General features: G+C 35.5%; 2 protein-coding genes across 2 annotated transcripts in view; both read left to right on the forward strand.

Annotated features, from left to right (window-relative positions):
- The window catches only part of LOC129568153 (ornithine lipid N-methyltransferase-like), a 1,402-nt gene extending 1,298 nt beyond the window's left edge, over nucleotides 1-104 (forward strand). The window contains exon 3 of the mRNA XM_055445727.1: nucleotides 85-104. Within this exon, the coding sequence (XP_055301702.1) occupies nucleotides 85-104 (20 nt within the window). The remainder of the gene's footprint in view (nucleotides 1-84) is intronic.
- Nucleotides 105-4,382: 4,278 nt separating this feature from the next.
- The window catches only part of LOC129568237 (uncharacterized), a 165,624-nt gene continuing 149,622 nt past the window's right edge, over nucleotides 4,383-20,384 (forward strand). Inside the window, exon 1 of the mRNA XM_055445895.1 lies at nucleotides 4,383-7,020. Coding sequence (XP_055301870.1) covers nucleotides 6,927-7,020 — 94 coding nt within the window. The 5' untranslated portion in view covers nucleotides 4,383-6,926. The remainder of the gene's footprint in view (nucleotides 7,021-20,384) is intronic.

Raw genomic sequence — 20,384 nt, forward strand, 5'->3', positions numbered from 1 at the left:
CATCGATCGCAGCTATGAAATTGTCAATGTACCACCAGTTAGACTCTATTTTGCTTATAATTAACATTTCGAAATCGTTTCTAGCAGAGCGTGTTTTGAGCTGACGTCAGCAGCACTAACTAACGTCAGCTGCTGAGCTCAGCTGCTGACAAGTATGCGTTGCGTTGTTTTAAACGCATTTGCAGTATAAGAACGAAAGGGTGAGTAAACTTACTATTGGAGAGATTAAACCATTTCGTTCTTATACTGCAAATGCGTTAAAAACAACGCAACGCATACTCGTCAGCAGCTGAGCTCAGCAGCTGACGTTAGTTAGTTCTGCTGACGTCAGCTCAAAACACGCTCTGTTTCTAAGAAACTGAGAATGACGATTTGGGAATTAAGTTAAATTATTTTGAATAGTTTTAAGTATACGAAATAAAGACAAAATTTGTTAGTGTAATGAAATTATCCAAGCTTGTTGTTACTTTTTGCTACAGGTTTGAATTTTGTACAAAAATGATTTGTTCTCTTCTCTTAAAAAACGAACAATGTCATAGATTTCGCAACTTCTCTGTTGCAAATTATAAAAGCTACTCTTATCAGCAAAATTATTTATTTTCGAGTCGCATTTCCAGGCCTGCCACAGGTCAGCTTTTGAGCTGATTATCAGCTTTTTGGAAATCTTCAGCTATTATCAGCTATTTCGGTCACAGTTCAGCTTTTTCAGCTTTTAAAAAAAATAATGAGAAAACTAATACAAATGATGAAAAAAATCTCAATAAAAAAATGCTTATCATACGTAACAATGATACGAAACGCGTTTTCGGACAGAGCAATGAAAAAGTGAACATTTTTTTTTCTTATGAAGACAATATTAACTCAATCTTATTCTGAATCATTGGCACTGTGCTATGACACGGTGTCATTCTTTCAATTTATCTGAAACGCATTGGTCAGCATATTTAAATATGAATCAATGTAAATAAGAAATTATTGTTTTTGTTATTGCTTCGATTTGGCATTACAACACTTGATAGATCATGTTTATAAATCGATGTAAAGAGGCAATTACGAAACTGAAAAGAAGAAATTACTGTTTTGTTATTCTCCAATTCGGCGAACACTTGCTAGATGTGGAAATGCGTGCACAAGCATTTTTTGGCTCAAGCGGTAGCTCCAAATATCAAAAATATAATAATGCAACAATCAGTTTACATTCGATTTTCGCACGAGTCACATTTCCATTCAAATCAAACAAGTACATTTCTATTGTGAAATAGAATGTCATGCAAAGCTCATAATGATTGGTTTAATTTGGAATTTGAAATGGAAGATGTGAAATACAAAAAAATTTTCAAGAAAGAAGAAGATTTTACGTTGAGATGTTCAGCCTGCGATAGTACTATCAACATCAAAAGCAAAGGATTTGCTGCTGTGACCCAACACTTGATGCGAGATAAACATATTGAAAACATGGAAGTCAAATTTAATTCAGTTAGCAAAATTATTTATAAGTCAACTGCGTAGCAAGTAAGATTGAAAATAAAATTTCAGTTATGATTCGACTATAAAAAAAACTATTTTTATAACTGCTTCTTTGATTTTTCCATATTAATTTCATCAGCTGCATGCTTTTTCAAACTGGTAATATCAGCTTTTTCAGCTTTTTTAGAAAAAAAAAAAAATCTGTGGCAGGCCTGCATTTCTGGCAGCGTCATGCAGAAAAAAAAAATGCAAAACAATAAATTAGACCTAATTTGTTGTCGTTGCTCAAAATAACAACTTAAATTTTATGGCATTCAGCCTAGGGAGATTTACCTACGTGAAAACTTGTAAAAAAATGATATAAACGCGCACGAAATTGTTACATTCACCAGAGAACTTGCATGATTCCACTCAGTTGACAAGTACTCGAGTATCGCACTGGTGAATCATGTCGTTTCGTGTTTGTTTTTGTATTTGTCTCGGCGCACGATAAATAAAACACCAAAAATGAAACTACACAACTGTAATTGATTTTGCATTTGGCATTGATTTAACGACAGTTCACTAGATTAATTTGTGTAATCCGCACTCATTATAATTCAGGTCATCGTCCGAAGTGGTTCTGATTGTTTTTTGTGCCGTTCGTTCAGCAAGATTTGAAGTCGAAAGGTTTGCCATATGATTTTTCTTAATAAAACATTCATATTATCGCAACCGCACATATATTTCATTGCTTTTCTGCCATTTTCAGATGTTTTAGAAAAAAATCGATTATCCGTCTTTTTCGATTATCCGTCAACATGCCGGTCCGGTGACTGACGGATAATCGAGACTCTACTGTACTTATGTAGAAATGGTATGAAGTCCATCGTGGTCGACCATCGTGTTATAACACCATTCAACATCACTTACCATGGGAAAATCGTGTAAAAACAGTAAAAAAAAATTCATCGCTTCGCTCCTCTCTGCGTTCTTTTTGCGTTGTTTAAAATGGTTTTTTTTACGATAATTTGAACTCCATCAAATTATTCATTCAAGCACTACATGGAATGTAGTTTCAATCGAAGTATACATTTCTGTATTTTATGAAAATTATTTTAATCAAAATCAATAATGTTCGACCCAGACAAAAAATTCATTAGACAAATCTTTCACTAAATTGCCGTACTTTGAAAAAATTAAATATATAAAAGAAACATTAAAAAATTTAGTTATTAATCATATGGATACATAAATAAATATTAATATATATTAATTAAATAAATTATGGTTTTATTAATTATATTATTTTGGTTTTGGGAATGATAATGTGAACGTGGATTGTACATTATTTCACATTGAGAATAAAAATGATATGAATTTTTTTTTTTGAGTTATCTCAAACATGAATTACATGAACATGACATTATTATATTTTTGTAATTAGGCGTAATTGCTTTATTTCAAGTTAGAACTTTGGATAGAAAAAAGAATTAATTTTCGGTCCAAAAAAATGGCCTAAAGAGTCTTAAAAATTTCTTGGGAAAAAAAAAACAAATGCAATAGCCTATATTCCATGTATTCTACATTCCATTCAGTGCTAAAAATTAAAGAATTTTTTTTTTGATCGAAAAATCCGAGGGGGGACCCTTGGGTGAAATTCCATGATATACCAAAAGTACCAGATAGACTGGTCCAATTCGGTCCAATTCGGTCCAACAAACATATAGATTCTTCTTCAAACTTCGTGTGCGGAAAAGTAAAAAACATTTCAAACCTTTTTCTATTCCATTTTTGCTAACAAAAAAAGGCCGGAAAAGAAAATTGTGTTCCATCAGATACTTTTATTAAATGGGAACTGAAAATATATATTGAAGCATTTGATGAATTTGAAAATTTGACTCCGTCCACAAAATTATTCGTTCATTTTTCTTTTCCAGTGATGATTATTACATTTTAACTGATGTCGACCATATGCCAAGTTGAATTTTCCAAAAAGCTTGGGTGTTGTTGTCAGCAAACTGTTCTCACAAACATATTGAGAAATGTATTCTCTATTTTAATACCCATCATAGGATTGTTCGATGAAAAAATGATTTAATTCATTTTTGATTCAAGTCCGCATTATACGAAAACCCATATATTGAAGTAGCAACAAAAAATTCAAACATCATTAAATATTGATGTGAACAAAGAAAAAAATACACGCAAAAATCCTTTCCATCAAGCGGACCAACAAATACTAAAATTAGCAAAAAAGAGAGGGATAGCGGCAGCAACAGCAACAAGAACAAAAAACAACGCAAACAAAATGAATAAATAAACCGGTTCGTTTGGGTGGCGGATTGAAATAGTCAGTGAAGCGGAAATATGTATGCCATATCAGATGCAGTGTATCAAGGCAGCCGTTGTTGTCGTCCATCAAAAAAAGAAGAAAAAATCACGAAATGGGAGTTGTGTTGCCAAAACAAAAATATAGCTACCAAAATCAACAAACACATGCCCAGCATACGAAAATAGGCTATAATATCGAAGCATCGGCAAGGTAAGGCGATGTAAACAGTTCACTGCCTTCGAATGGATGAGTATCGAAAAGAGTTGTTCTAGAAAACCAATGAAAAAAAATCATTTTCCGGCCAAGGAAAGATGTGTGGTTTGTTACGTAGTCAATGTTCAACTGATATTCAAGAAGATAGAAATCAAGTTGATATTCTACAACAGATTTTCCACCTATTTCCAACGGCGAATCCAGAGTTCGCGGCGCACGTGCGCACTTCTGAGTCGGGAATCACTCCAAATTTAGAATAGGAGAAATCAAGGGGTAAATGTACTTCAAACAGAATCCTGCGAAATTAATGATTTTCCAGTTTGAGCCGATTCCGCCGTCGAATCCGTTCGTTCGATGCACTTGCGGTACCACTGTGAACTGGTCGATTAGTTCGATGCCGATGCTCACACGGTGAACACTGACATAATATCACTGATAATCCACTTTGTGTGTGTGTGTGGCTCTTTTGTGTCTCAATACGGAAAATCGCCTTCGCCGAAAAAAGCACGTTATCTATCATAAACGATAATTATTTTGGAATTATCCGTAGCGAATCCGTTCGCATGAAATGATTATTTGATGGAGGAAAATCTCGTGCCATTTTTCAAAATTCGGTTTTAATTTCTGGCTTTGGTGAATGTGAAGTTGATTTCTTTTGAATCGCTCGATCAAAAGTGACACAAGAACAAAATAAAGATTAAAGTGACACTGAAACGTGTGATGGATTGAATTGGCCATGCTGTTCAACGGTTAAGTTTTGAAACGGGTGCGTAAATTTCAACGAGACGGAAATACAGACAAAGAAAGACAATAAATATTTCGTAACGAGATCAAATTGCAATAAATTTCCGAATGGTACCCATATTTCATGAGGAAGTCGATATCGGACACTTCGCCATATAAATCATCTCTGAAATTCCGGCACCGACATTCTGAAAACACAGTGAAATTACGAGCCAATTTTTCGGATGATTGTGCAAAAGACACTAAAAATAAGCATCGAAATTAAAATAGCTCGAATTTAGTTGAAACTAACCAACATTTTACAAATTGATCACAAATCATTTTACATCCCGAAACACTAACGAACTTTTATGTGAATACAATTTCAGTTTGTTGTCGAATGACTGAAAAAAAAAATGTTAATGCCAATCTATCAAGTGATTCGAATGAATTAATGTGAAATGTATGCGGTTGATTCGAAAAAGCCACCGAAAACGGATTAAACGAGTTCATTATCCGTCGAAATCGTGACAAAAAAAAAAACACTACTACAGTATCGAGAGCCGAGTGTGCTTAAATTTATTGCGGCCGAGTTTTATGTGGATTTCGAGGCTTAACAACAACACGTCCCGGAAAAGAGTATCTCTTTTTTCACTTCAAATATAGTGATTAAATATAAAGAGCGGATTAAAAACAAAAAAGTGCGAGCGTAAAAAAATGTCAAATTGAAAATTGCAATTAACCAAAACACATCTAGAGCGAGGTTTTTTTTAATCGGGTGTCGTTAATAACAGTGCTTCAGCATTTTGTGGTTTCAAATAAAATCGATATAACAGCAGGATCCCCACCCCACCCCATGCAAGTGCAATTGTTCGAAAGAAGAAAAAAATTAACCCATTGATGAATTGCATTTTGCACAATAAAAAAACAATTAATGTAAACGATGTGGAAAAAATGCGCAAAACTGTGTTTAAATGCCGTTTGACAGATGCATTTATTGTGATATTTTATCAATCCATTGCCAATTTTCCCGCAACAGAACAACACGATTTTTTTCTCCGTCGCAACTCAATTTGATTACACAAAAACAACAGTGCTAGCGATTTGTGAATGGAAGCAACATCGACCCGTTTGATTGAAGTGGAACCCAGTGACACATATTTAAACCACCGTCGCATCGAACAAAAATTGGTGCGTTACAATCGAATGCATCGATATACAGCGGGTGCCCGAAAAAAAATAAAAATAATTTTCAATGTAAATTACATTTTGAGCTGGGCCGAAAAAAAATTGTTTCAATTCTGCAAATTCCCTGCAGAGTAAAACGATCAATCCAGTAAATCAAACAAATTCGATTGTTTTACAGCGCCCTTCCAAGAAATTAATAAACAATGAAATTTTATCAACATTTTCAATAATTCAAGTGATACACATTGTGGTTGTGGAAAAAAGCTGACGAAAAAATTCCAGGAACAAAAAACTCGTATGCGATTCAATCGGGAATATCAACGAAATTCAATGAGAGAGGTGAATTTCTGTTGTCACAAGAGAAACGCTTGAAGTGCATGAGGAATTCACATGATAAAAACAATTTGAATTGAAAGTGTTTTAAAATTTAATTCACGAAAGAAATAAAAGAAATCGCAGAAAAACCATAAATTCAGTTAGAGCTGTTGAGCAAAAACAATCAATTGAATATAAACTATTTCAATGGGCAGTGAACTTTGTGTATAAATTTCATTTGAATGAACACAAATGAATTTCATTTCCTAGGAACTAGCAATTTTCGATGCGATTTTTAGTCACAAAAATCACAGAAACAGTATAACAAGATAATGAATGACCGTGAACAATTGAAAAAGAAAACTTGAAGAAAAAAAAAACAATTTTAATGAAAATTTACTTAATTCAAAACGAAATCAAATTCAAACTTCTAACATTAAATTAGGTGTTAAAAACAAAGAACCTATGAGTGTATATTTAGAGTCAAAGATCTTTTGGGCAAGTGTGTGTTGTGTTAAGAATAGTAGATTAAAACTCAAACAACCATAAAATCTAGCATAAATCTCATAAAAGTTTTAAGATGTTTTAAGGCAGTGGACTTGAAATCAATTTTCAAAATATTATAAAACTCTATAAAACGACATATATTTATTTTAAATTGACATAGAAACGATAAAGAAATCAAAAATTCGTGTGTAAAAGTAGAATGCAAATAGTGAGAATGAATACGGTGGGCCGTGTTCTGTTGGGAATAATACTGGTGCAGTTGATGTCGTCGACGATATGTGGCGATAATTTGGGTAAGTAATAGCCGATGTAGAGCATTTGGTCAACAAAACCTCATTTCAGGTGTGAAGTGATTGTAAATTGTTGTGAGTGCTGAATGCCTTTAGCGGATTAATTTGGCTGGAATATGTCGATTGCTGTTTGACCTGGTCACTTGTGTGGCCATTTGAGTCAAAAGGGCGACAATTTATCACATTCGTGTCAACGATCGTGTTGAAATAATTACGGTGGTAAAAATTTTCGAAATGGTTGACTCAATGAGGATATTTGCACGGTATGTATTTGATTTCACACACAGAGAGAGTGGAAGAGAATACTTTGCACGGTAGAATATGATGTCAAATAATCTAGTTGTGGGAATTTTCCATCAAATACTCAGAGAGAAAAAAGCGGAGGCGGTTGGTGTATCGCAAACGGTGATAATGTCATCATTTGGCGTTGTGGGTATTTTGGGGCGTCGGTCACTTGATGATGAAAAACCACAAACCAAAACAAACAAAAACTACTACTCTTGACTCAACCCATATCACATCCAACGGTTAAGCTAGTATTTAACCGAACAAAAAGCACGGCCAGTGTTCATGGAAGCCACTGATAAATCGTTGTGACGAAAGCGAGACGTTGGAATGAAAAAAAAAAAAAAACGACGGAAGAAAGCAACAACTCGATTGCGGAAAAAACCATTAAATTCGGAGAAGCACAACAACAACAAAGAAACCATCTTAACACCAAGACAAATAGCTACACACTGATGTGGGAATTGTGTGTGATTTTGCTCTTTTTCTGGTGTTTCTTTTGAATTGTTGTTTTTTGTGCTTGCTGAAAATCCGGAAGAAAATCGAAATGGTATCGTTGATGTGTTTTTATTACCGGTGTTTGCTCTTTTGTGCTTTGTGAAACTCTTTATCGAGCCATTAAATGGCGCATTTTTATGATTGTCAGATTTCAGATTTTTTTTTTTAGTATGTGTAAGTGCCATTCATCGTCTAGACACATTTTCTCGACATCTGAAATGTTCATCGATGATGCGATTGCCAATGCCCGATGTAAAAGGATATATTTTTATGATTTATTTTAGACAGTCCCAGTGTGTTGTGGGTTTTCGATTTACCTGAATGACCGTAAATGGACCCTTTGAATGCCATTTTTGGTGGGAGATAAAGTTTCAAGCCTTCGACTGAGTTATAGCCATGAAAATGTAAACAACCGATAAAATGGAAGATAGTCCCGGTTTTAAATGGCCATTTTGCTGCTCGAAGGTACAGCAGCAATGATTTCTGGCCATTTCGACGCACTTGAAGTAAAAATAAATGGCCTCCTTTTCTAACCGAAGAAACTATACCGAAGAAAAAGGCATACTCGATTATACGGAGCCACAAATTTATAGCATTAATTTACCGAAGCCCAGAAATAACCGGCGGCTTTACTACGATTTACAACCAATCCAAAGCACATCCAACGCCCGAAATTCACGTTTTTTCCCCATACATTGCAACCATTTTCACATAGAGCTCAAATTACAAATTAAAAGCTCTTTCGTTACACCATGGAATATACTTGTATATACTGACTCGTCGGAAGCGAGCATCATAAATATTCCAATTTTTGAATCGACTTTTTCTCCTACGTCACATCAAAAAAACATCATGAGGTTTTCGGTTTTAATAACGAATTTGACGGCAGGCATGGAAGAAGTTTTCCACTAGATCTTTGTCTATTTTTCCTATGCACGTTGTTCTGCAGTTTTCTCTTTACTCCCGCAAACTTCCAATCTGTCTGATTTCTCTCAATTTCGCCGAAAGAATTTACTTCCTCTTTCTTTTCCCTTTCTCTTTTCCTGTATTCTGTTCTCTATCTCCGCCGATTCGCTAGCTCACACCCACCACCTCACTTGCAAAAACTCATTTCGCAAGTCGCAAAACAAGCTATTGAAACAGTTGCAAAGCGAAAGAATGACGAGCGTCGAGAAGAAGAAGCAACAGAAAATCACCAACATGAAACTTGTGTTATAAATTTAAATAGTTTTCTCATTAGCGACCAATTAAAAATCCAAGCGGAGATAGTGCACAGCAAAAATACGGCAACATGGAAACTATGTCTCGAACTCAAACAAAACCGTGATGTCGAACTAAAAATCTATGCGAACAACTGAGAAAACAACGCGAACACTGCCAATTCAGCTGCTACAAGTATATAGAATCGGAACCGAACCGTAGCACCCGTGCAAAAACTCCATTCGCACTAAATTAAAACGGTTTAAAATTGAATAATTTACATTTAAACGCGTTCCTGTTGCCTTTCATCCCATCTAGCTTGAGCAATAAAAACGACGGCAACAATGATGATAGCTTATCATCAACGCTATTTCAATTTTCCATTGTACGCGCACTTCAGAAACGAGGGACGAATTTTATTTATGTCGTCAGCATATGCTTTCTGAATTTACACGACCCCCATTCCATGGACAAGACACACTCTGTTAACAGTCAATATTTTTTTGTTGAATTAAATTAAGTAATAAATCCAATTTCTTGATTCAACGAGGTTCACCAACGCAAACTAGTCGCTCGCGTGAGCTTAAGAGTAGGAAAAAAAGAAGATCGCTTGTCGATAAAATTACATAAAAATTGAATGGAATTCTCTTGTGGGAATATTACCGTGGCTGCACTGAATTCCATGGAGTAATGGAGGTAATTCACCTTTTCCCCTTCACTCGCTCAATCACCTTTTTCATTTTACTCGATCAATAGGCTTTTAAATATAAAATGAGCTAGAAGTAGTGAAAAAATCGTTTGTGCAAAAAAAACGGCTTTAAGTCCACAGTCAATCAATTTCCTCTCGCTTAATCCGGATTCAATTCAAGAGCCATTTATAACTATTTCTAATAAATTAACAACGATTATTTCGCCATTTTCACGGTTCGTACAACGGAAAAATACGATTAAGCCGATTAGCACAAATTTACGGGATTTTCTTCGGCAACTTTTAAGCAAAACAAAAAGTGAAAAACCTCGATAAATCTAATTACTTGCTTTAAAAAATGAATTGCAATGAAAACGGAGGCTATTAAGTTCGACAAGAGAACCAAAATTCAAGAAGTTTTCAAAGTTTTGTGGATTTTACAGTTTTTCGATACTTTAACATTTTTCCTGTTGATAACGTTGGAGGATTTTTCTTGTTAGTTTTACCGTTTCACAATGGTATTTTCTTCGTTTTTTCATATTTATTCATTGGTTTTGCTCAATTTGCAAAATTTGTTTTTTTTTTCCATTTCTGTGTTGTTCTCAATCCATCAGTTGTGAAGTTCCATTTAAACAACATTAGTTTTTGCGATGTTTGCACCACTTTTTTTGGTATATTCATCGATTTTAGTCGCTTTCTTTTAACACTTCTTGTAAACGTTTCCATGGACGAGTCATTTTGCCTCTCTCTTATTTTACTTAATTATCCAAAAAAAATTTCTTCATTTTCTCACCTTTCCTGAATAAATGTTGAAGCATCATTTTGAACTGTTCTCTCCAATTATCAATCGAACATGTCGAGTAATTCGATATTGATGCTAGCCAAAAGTGTACGTTGGCACTTTGTGCATTGGACTGCATGGACGTACCTGAGTTTAGCCGTGCTTCTCAATTCCACTTCGACCGATTTTATTTACTGCTTTTTTATATGCAAAGCATGAAAGTTTATTCGTTTGTTAGTGGAATAATTATCATAGTTAGCGTTGAGATCATGCAGAGTTGGTGTTGCTTTTTTCAGCTCGGTAGAATTGGGAATGGCAAACCGCATTCAAACGCATTGCACTGAATTTTAATTTGTTTGTCGTGGGTTGGCGCGAGCGGCAGGTGTGTGTGTGTGTTCGATGAAATGTTGTTGTTGGAATGGTATTTTTCGCATTTAGTACACAATGGGAAAATGAAACTCACATCGCCCACAATGCCCACGTTATGCAATATCGATTTTGACTAAAACTACATAGAAAAAATGCTCAACTGGCTCAAAAACCAACACGAGAATGCAGATCGTAATGGCGCTTTAATTAAAATCGAATTGAGAGGGAGAGAGAGAGAACCAGTGAAAAGCGAAATGGCAACAACTATCTGCAGATAGTCAAAGCGAACATGAATATTTGAGGGCAAGCGCGTTCAGTCCAGTCCAGTTCAATTTTTTTTAAATCAAGCTAAGCGAAAATTTCTGGCTCCAAATGCGTAAAATGAACTGTACCAAAATGTATTTTTTGCCCGAGCTTGTTTTTTAGTGCAGATAATTGAGATTAAAATGAAATTGATTGTATCGTTTGTGCAGCGAGGCTTAAATGATTCAACGAAATTGTTTTCCAGCTATTTTTATTTTTCTCTCTCTCTCTTTGGTGTGCATAATAATTTTTTCCTGGATAACAAAAGCACAACGTTTAGCAAATCGACCAACAAATTGTGGCACCGACGAGTTTTTTCCGCAAAATCATTCAATAAATGTCTGAATCGTGTCAAATGCCAGCAAACTGAAGTGTAAACGCATTTCGAAGCGGAAAGTGAGAGTTTAATGATCCCATTTGTACGAAAGCGATTTGTTGCCGATCAGTGATAGAGAGAGAGAGATGTGTTCATCGAGAAGTGATTTGGACGGCAACAAGGTGCAAAAATCGCCATTGTGCCATGGTAAATTGCCCATTTCACCTGGATCATTGAGTAAAATCCAATTTCTTTCCACAAGCACTTTAATCAAAATCCAATCAATGCGACGGATTCGACACTTCTGACTTCAAGAATCTTGTTAAATTTCCGTTCGGTTTGGGTTTTGACATGACCTCGGCCAATTTGAAAAAATTTACCGAATCGATTTAGCTTTGTCCCTTGCGTAAAACCCTCCGGCGCTCTATTTGCATTTGTCAAATGCAAACAATTTGAAAATGTACCGGTGCCACTCAAAGTTTTCGCATCAAAAATTCATCGCCAATGAAGCGTTACACTGTCGAACGGTGCACACAAGACGCACCGTGAAACCGACATCATTCGGAGCGCTAAACTTTAATTTATGCACGTGATTTACACACTGACATTTAACAAGACAGAGCCAAGGAGCAAATCAACTGAACCATAAATTAATGGTGTGGCGCTGTTGTTATCAACGGCTGGAATTTCCCAGTAGCAGCAACATGAGCAGCAGCAGCAGCATCATCTTGACTTCCAACGGAGAGAAAAAAAGTACACAAAAACGCACCAAGCAATCGATGCCGAGACACATCTATTTTGATAGCACTTCGCTCGTTCCAATGTCAAACCATCCACGAAAATGTTTACATTGAGCGCTTCAACCGCCGTTTACACTCTTTTTTCGTTTTGCTTTTACTCACTCTCAGCCAGAGATGCCATTCAATATGCTTTCATCGGGAACACGTTCCATTAGTGTAAAAGGTCACAGAATGTCAACCACATTGTTCATCACATTGTTTAGAATCGAGTATTTTCGTGTCGTTCTTTTTTTGTTCTTCAGCCCATTTCGAGAAGCTGTCGATATGTTCAACAACACTTTGTTTATTGTCGTCACTGATAACAGATACAACCACTGCAAGGCACTGCGAAGAAGAAAAACACGTTTTGACATCAATACAGACAACAGTGTCAATATTTACAATGATGCTGCCGTGCAGAATCAATAGATCTGTTACATTAACGGTGAACGAGAGAGAGAGAGAGATAGAGAGAGAGAGATAGAGAGAGAGATAAAGAGAGTGAATGCGAAAAAGGCCAAAATATCAGACTCAATTTTCGATAATAATCCCCTTAAATCCGATTAAAATTACCTCCGGTAAACAAATTGCAGAACAACGAGGTGCACAAAAATATATACACGGCACGGAAAAAAAAGATTGTGAACACTGAACAGCACACCCCGCTCTTACCTTTAAATAGCTGTTTTCTAATCAAAACTCCATTTTTTTCCTACTGATATTATTCCGATAAATGTACACCTTCTGATCGCACGGATTTTCTTTGACACGCTTCAAACGAATCACAACCAATTTCGACAAATAGCACGGTTTAGATTTTACCCAGATTCTACTCATTTTTATCACTATTTAATCTTTGTCGTCATTTGATCCCGAGCGCTTTTCTGGGATTTCTTCAATTTTTTCCTCAATTTTAACTTCATTTTTATCAAATTCAACGCATTTTTGAATCCCTCTGCGTTTGTCGTCTTTTTCTCTCGGAGATTTGACAAAAAAGAATAAAATATTCATTTGCTTCGACTCCATGGAATTTTCATATATTCCTATAGCTTCACATTTTTTGTTTTTTGTTGTCTCTTTCTATTTTTAGGATCTTTTCTATTTTCTTACCCTTTCAATCATTTTCCAGCTTTGATTTCAACTTTGCCTTCATTTTGAATCGCGTCTTCATGATATTAGCAATCATAGCTCTCACTTCACTCCCTGCCCTTTGATTGCTTCAAACGATTGTAATTTTTCGATACTTTCTTTATTCCTATACATTACGTATAAACCGTATTCCTTTTTCAATTGCTTTCATATGTCCTTTTTCCATTGACTTTGTTTAGTCCATGTGAATTTAAAAACAAAACAAAATTGTGTACACTTTCTATTAAATACTTGTTGTTTTGTGCAGAAAAGCATGCCGTTCTTGGAAAAGCGCAACCTTTTTTCAATTAAATGAATTCTTCTATTTTCACGAATTTAAAACCTACAAAGTGGAATGAACATAGCGTGGAAAATGTGAATGACAAATAAAAAAAGAAATGAGAATGATAACTGAAATCGACACGAACGTAGAGGAAAAGGTGAAAAAGTCACGAATATGACACGATAGAAACATGAAAATGTCTCTTCCTCTATGCAACCGACATAATATCCAAGCTTTAGTGTAAGGCAAAAAAGCAGACATACCAAAAATTATTATTAAAACCAGAACGTTTTGTACACAGCTAGCAATTTGACTTGTAATGAATTAATTAAAATAAAACATCGAAAATGGAAATGGCGTCAGTCGTCACGCGAACACAACACCAAAACGGAGATGATAATGTCTTTCCCTCCCCTTTTCCTCTCTCTTTCTTCAGTCACTCCTGTGCTTGTGTTCTCCGCACCACTTTGGTTTACAATGTGCAATTTTCAGCAGGTTTTCATTGCATTCTGTGCAGAAGCGTGTGCGTGTGCTCGCCCGCTCATTGCAGCTGCCGGCACTGTTTGTTTTTTTGTGAGGAAAGAGCAAGCACCCGAATGAACGGTGTATGGAAAAAGACAAACAAAATCCCGAAATTAACTTAATAACTCCGATCAGCCGTTGGCATCGTTTCAAGCATTTAAAACTCCGTTCACAACGGAAATGAAATACTTCTATTTTAATTGAGCTGAAAGTTTGTACAAAATGTAACAGAGCAATCCAATCAAAAGAGCCGAAGTTTTTTCTCCCATGTGTGTGTGTGTGTGTGTGCATCATATGTTTGTTATTTGAGTTTCGTTCGTTTTACCAAAAGGAGTATCAACGCAAAAGTCAACCAAAATACACAGACGCACACACCGACATCATACATGAACATCAAAGAAATTATATTATCTTTTCGACGGCAATCGATAAGAATTTCGCTGTTTGTGCTACCGCTACCGCTACCGCTTCAATTTCAACCGAATTGCCCGAATGCTCTAATTTCAATCGCATATTCCCGACATCAGGCGTGTCTGCCACCAATTAAATGCAATATTTTTCATCACTATTTAGTAAATGCGAACGAATTCATTTGCATTTTATTACCATTTTCACAGCGCAAACAAATTCACACACACACAAAACGTCTAGCAGATAGAAAAAAAGGCTAGCGGAAAAAAACCTGTTTGCTACCAAATTTATAGCGATATTTTGATTCACCGAATATTTTACATTCACTCCTTTTCTACATGTTTTCCAAATGAAACACCGTATTTCTCTATGGTTTTTCGCTAGGGTAATATCCTCAGCATAACAATTTATGCAACATTCTCGCTGAAGAAATTTAACGGGAATAGGGGATTTATGGGCTCGCTGACATTTGTATCCGACTTTTGTTAAAAAATAGAAATGTCATCAAATTGGTAGTTTCTTGAATTGGAAAGTGGAAATTCAGTTGTTCCGAGTTGGCAATCTTAGTGAGTGAATGGCCTTTTTAATTTTTTTCAAGAAAATTTACTGACCGAAATAATGATTTTTTTTATTTTCATTTAAATATTTTTTAGATTTTAACCATATATGTCGCTCCAATTTAAAGCTTTGACCATTTTTTTTTATCTCACTAACAAAAAAATGACATCACACAGCTAAACGAGAAGAAAAATATCATGCAAAAGAACGTAGGAAGAATAAAAACTCAAATAAAAATAACAATAAAAATCTATGAAAGAAAGTTGAAAATAGTTCACAAGAGAATTAGTCGAAAAAAGCGCTATTTTAAAACTCGTTCGTTTGAACTGATATGCTTCTCTATATACTTCGTTCGACTTCGTTTTCCCCACTTCAATTTCATAAATCCTGCAATTTTTCCATGTTCGGGCTCGTTGCTTGAATGCTTCATTCATAGCAACAGCAGCGGTTGTTGTTTCGATGCAATTTTATTAAGTGAATTCTTTTATTGTTTCGGCAAAGTCAGCAGTGCATTCTATGACAATGATTATAGATTTGAATCCCATTGTGTGTGTGTTGTTTTTTATGCTTGCTGCAATTTCATTTTCTGTATTCTTTCTTTTTTCGATGAGGGAAATTGAGATGCTTTAAAAGCGATATTTTTCTGTTACTTCGAGCAAAACAATGCACAAAGAAGAAGAGAAAAAGAGTCGCTTCCCTCAAGAAAGCGCTTTGTCTTCGACTTTTGTTATTTTTTTCCCTTTCCTGACGACTCTTTCTCAGTTCCATTTCTTTTTTTCTGCAATTTACATGAGTTCGCAGTTCGTTTGCACATTCGCTGCAATTGCGATTGTTCTTTGATGATAGTTAATGTGCACGTAATGCAATGTAATGAAAATGGCGCATCAAATTTCCGACCATCGCGAGATGCGTTCATACGAACATTTTTCTTCTCTTTCTAACGTGAACAGAGTTTTTAAAGCAATACACAGTGCAATCACGATTCACGCGACTCGCGCATCAAATTCATTTCGAATGCTTGCACTTAATTGTGTTCCAGTTTTGATGTTCACCGCATTAATGGCACATTAGCGACGATATTTTCATAAACAATGTTCGTAATAATGCAGCTTACGACACACATCTAATAAGGGCTCTTAAACTATCAGCATAAAATCATATGATTCGTGACTTTTAGTCGCCAAGCAGTGACGACACGCCTTTGCAATATGGTCAACGCAATTGTGGGATTCGATGGAATTAAGGAAAGAAAATGTGAGCTACTTCTTTGAACGTGATAATGGTTCGTGAGTTTATTCGTGGTTTTCATTCAATACTCGAACCAAATTCAATCATTTGAAATATAAATGGAAGAATGCTAGAAAATGTGAAGAATTCTTGATGAAAAATTTCGAAATCAAACTGAATTTAAAAAAAGACTGAATCCCTCCGAATTTATATTCTGAGCGCTGTATTCAATTGTTTCTAATTTAAAATGAGTTGCTTCATTTGCGATTTTGAACGACATCATTTCAAAATGAATTCATTTTAATCATCAACACATGTTGGAATGTCGATGATGAAAATCCTTGTCTTATACAATATAAGCTACAAAATTTAAATAATTTTGAAATAAGCCCGAGTTGACTCAGGCGTTCAGCAGTTGAATACACAAAAACAAAAAAAGAAACGGTTTGAAAAGTGAATTTGCCATAAAGTTAGTTGCAAAGCCATTGTGCAATCCAACTACCATCCAAACATGCAGAAATGATGCGAAAACACGCTCAAAACTGCAACGCCATGAAATAAAAAAGAAACTTTTGAATAACATTTATTTCATAAGTTTTGTAATTGTTTTTGTCGATTCAATATTCCGGCGAGAAAACCAGCATTCTCAGCGTTTTATATCTGCACCAACAATGAGAAAAAACAGGTTTTGATTTGAGTGGTGGCGTAATGAAAAGGTGCATTGGCTTCCGATGGCTTCCGGCAATAACACTTTTGAACAACTCACAATTGCACCGAATCGCACGTTCCCATCAATTTGTTTTATTTTCCTTTCGAAACGAAATCAGAATCTATTTTTACCGCTTATTTGGAATGAACGTAAATGCTACTTCTTCTCTAGGTGTGAAACATGCAAAAAACTTGGAGAATGGAGAAATGGAATTTAGCTTATTTTTGTGGTTTTCTTTATTTTTGGGGAAAAATTGTGTTTATGACGAGGAAATATTCGCTTCCCGTATGCTTGCTGTGCGATGAAACGAAGCCCGCCGCGGTCAACAGGCGAGATAGGGCACACAGCAATAGTGAGAGCAGTGCAGCACACTGTACTGCTCTCGCTCCAACACACACTGCAAGGCGCATAATACGAACTGAGCATAGAAGCGTAAAGAGCCAACACACACCAGTACTCATGGCTACTACGATTGAGTGTTCTCAGTCCTGTGCACACTCAATCGTTGTAACATGCGCGTGTCTTGGGGTTAATTAATTTTGAGGTAAATCTTTTATTTATCCCAAATTTCAACAGAAATGACAAAACTTTGTAAAAACGAGCGAAAGACAAAAATTTTTTTTAGTCCAAATACCTTCGATTTACATTTGGTCAAAAGAATAAAAAACCGAATTAACCAAATTATCGTGATAAATTGGGTTTTAATACCTCAACAAAGTATTGACCAACATATAAAACGTCCACTAAAAATCGATATCGCCTCGAAATTCTGAACGCACAGCTGAACGAAAGCAACACAAAATGCCAAACATACTCCAAAACTCCACTCAGAAAATTGAACGGAAGTCGATTAAACCTCATGGAAATGATGCTGATTTGGGATAAAAGTTGGACATAATGATGAGTGTCGATAAAAGTGTCCATTTCTCTTGACCTCTGTCTGCTTGCTATGCAAAAAATGTGAAAATAATATCGATAACCGGTTAAAACGTAATCATAATATGCTGGATATGATTTATGTGAAACTGATAATAAACTGGTGGTGTGACTTTAAATCGGCGGGAAGTGGTTATTTATAACATTCAGAGAGAAAATTGATGTAATGACCATGGATTTTGGAATGGGCCTTGCAAACAATGGACTAGTAATTATATTGCGGTCGAATCGATTTGGAGTGCACTGAAAGTTTCCTCGATGAGTGGATAAATTTATTGTGATATGAGATGGGGGGTAGGAGAGCATTTGGAGGATGTATTTAAGTGGTTTTCAATTCAATTATCTCGATGAATAACGACGTTCTTCCTTCAATGAACACATTTTATCTGGTCAATTCATTCCGTTTTCGGAGGTAGAGATATTTTATGTGCAAGTTTACGATTGTTTGTGTGGTGTATTTAATTGACTCGTCCGATTAATTGAAAGCGATAAACGTTCATTCAATGCGGCTGACTGTAATCAATCCATCAAAAGAAGCGTAAAAAACTTTCTTTTATGACTGAATTCGGTCAAATGGTAACCTAGAAAAAAGTTCTTTCATCGTAGAACTTGAGCAATTTTGCGCGTAAAAACGAGCCGTTATTTGATTTCGAGTGAGAATTAAATGAAAATTTGCTATAAAAATGTGCTGCAGGAGAAAAACTGTTTACGCTCTTTGGTTCAGATGGTAAAATTCAAATACCGCGGACGCCATTCGAACTACGCTACTCGACGATACTTGATACAATCTCTATCGCATCTGGTGTATAGTATGTCCTTTTTTTTGTTCAGTTGCACATCGACGTCAATAAATTCAACCCTCCGATGCGATAAAATGCTGTGTGTAACTAAAAGAACTCTCCTTTCGAACACACAAGACAAGCATGAAATTAAATTCTTGTTTCCGACCAAGGGAGAAGAAAACAACATCGCAAAGAAACATAAAGTATTATTAAATATTTAAATTTTTACGCGCAATCGACAATTGGATTCGTATAAGAAAAAGTGCTCCATAATTTTTTTCCCTCTATCCGCAATTTTATTACGTTCATTTTGCTGCGCGCCACCAAACCATATTTATCAGACTTGAGTGCTTTCTCTCGCTCACTTCGTCATACAATTTGTGCACTGCGTTGAATTTCCATTTTTTCCCACTACTCGACAACGGTCGAACGCGCGCTCAAAACTTTGTACAATCATTTCATTTCTTGTACAGAGAAAAAAATACTGTGTTATTTGCACAATCCATTTGTAACTCTCGCCGCTGGATTGCACTTTGTTTCCATAATTCTGGACGAGAAAAATCAACGCGCTTTTTTCTGGTTCATTGCAAAAACTTCCGTATAAATTAGGAACGGCGAGGCTTAAACCATGGTCCAAACCGGAATAAAGAGATCAAAATAGCATAGGGAGCAAGAGATAGCGAAAGAATGATAGAGAGCGAGAAAATCATAACTCAAGCATTTTCGTATGTCACATCGTAAATACGTGGCTAACGAAGCGCATAGAATTTTGAGCATTTTATTTATGACTTTCTTGTTGGATGTTTTAGCATTTGTTTTTACAGAATTTTGCTCAGTGATGCCCACTAAATCCCATAAAACGATCAGCCCATTTGTTCATACTCACTTAATTTATAGATCAAACGGAGAGAGAAGGAAAGTAGCAGAACAACTTTTCAATCCCCCAATGAACGATGGGTGATATATACCATGATCATAGCTATCAAAACATTGATTCCAGATTATTTATCGATGGAAAACCATGAATTATCTAACTTTGACTGGTCATATTTTTTGGTGTTGAGCTAATGCTTTCCAGCGGTTGTGTTTTGTTTACAAAGAAAACTGGAGGCTTTGAAAAATCAAGGGAGAAAAAAGATAAAACACGAAGAATGAAAAATGGTTGCCGGAATCAAGAAGTGAACCTTAGAGGCACCAAAATGAAAATATTAAAAAATCGATGGAAAATGACAGCAGAAGATATTAAAGCGACGAATTTTTATTTGATTTTTATTCCAAACCAAATAAAATTGGATTGGAATGAAAACAACACGAACAATTATGTGAAATTCATGGGAAAAGGTTGTTAAAATGTGATAAAAATAACAATCAAATCAACTAGAAAACCACAGAAGAACCTTAAAACTAAGACAACAATGAAGTAAATATGTGATGAAAAAATGATTGGAATTTACGAAAACAGGAGGCGTCCGAAAAATAAACCTAATAAATAAAGATAATAATGAAAGAAAAGAAATTTGCTAGACTAAAATAAAAGCTCTTCAAAAGAATGAATCACGAGAGTAAAAGGTTCCACAAAAATGGTGTAATGC

The sequence above is a fragment of the Sitodiplosis mosellana genome, unplaced genomic scaffold (genome assembly GCF_009176505.1).
Source record: "Sitodiplosis mosellana isolate CC-2019 unplaced genomic scaffold, AAFC_SMos_1.0 Smas_scaffold_17, whole genome shotgun sequence".
Taxonomy (NCBI): domain Eukaryota; kingdom Metazoa; phylum Arthropoda; class Insecta; order Diptera; family Cecidomyiidae; genus Sitodiplosis; species Sitodiplosis mosellana.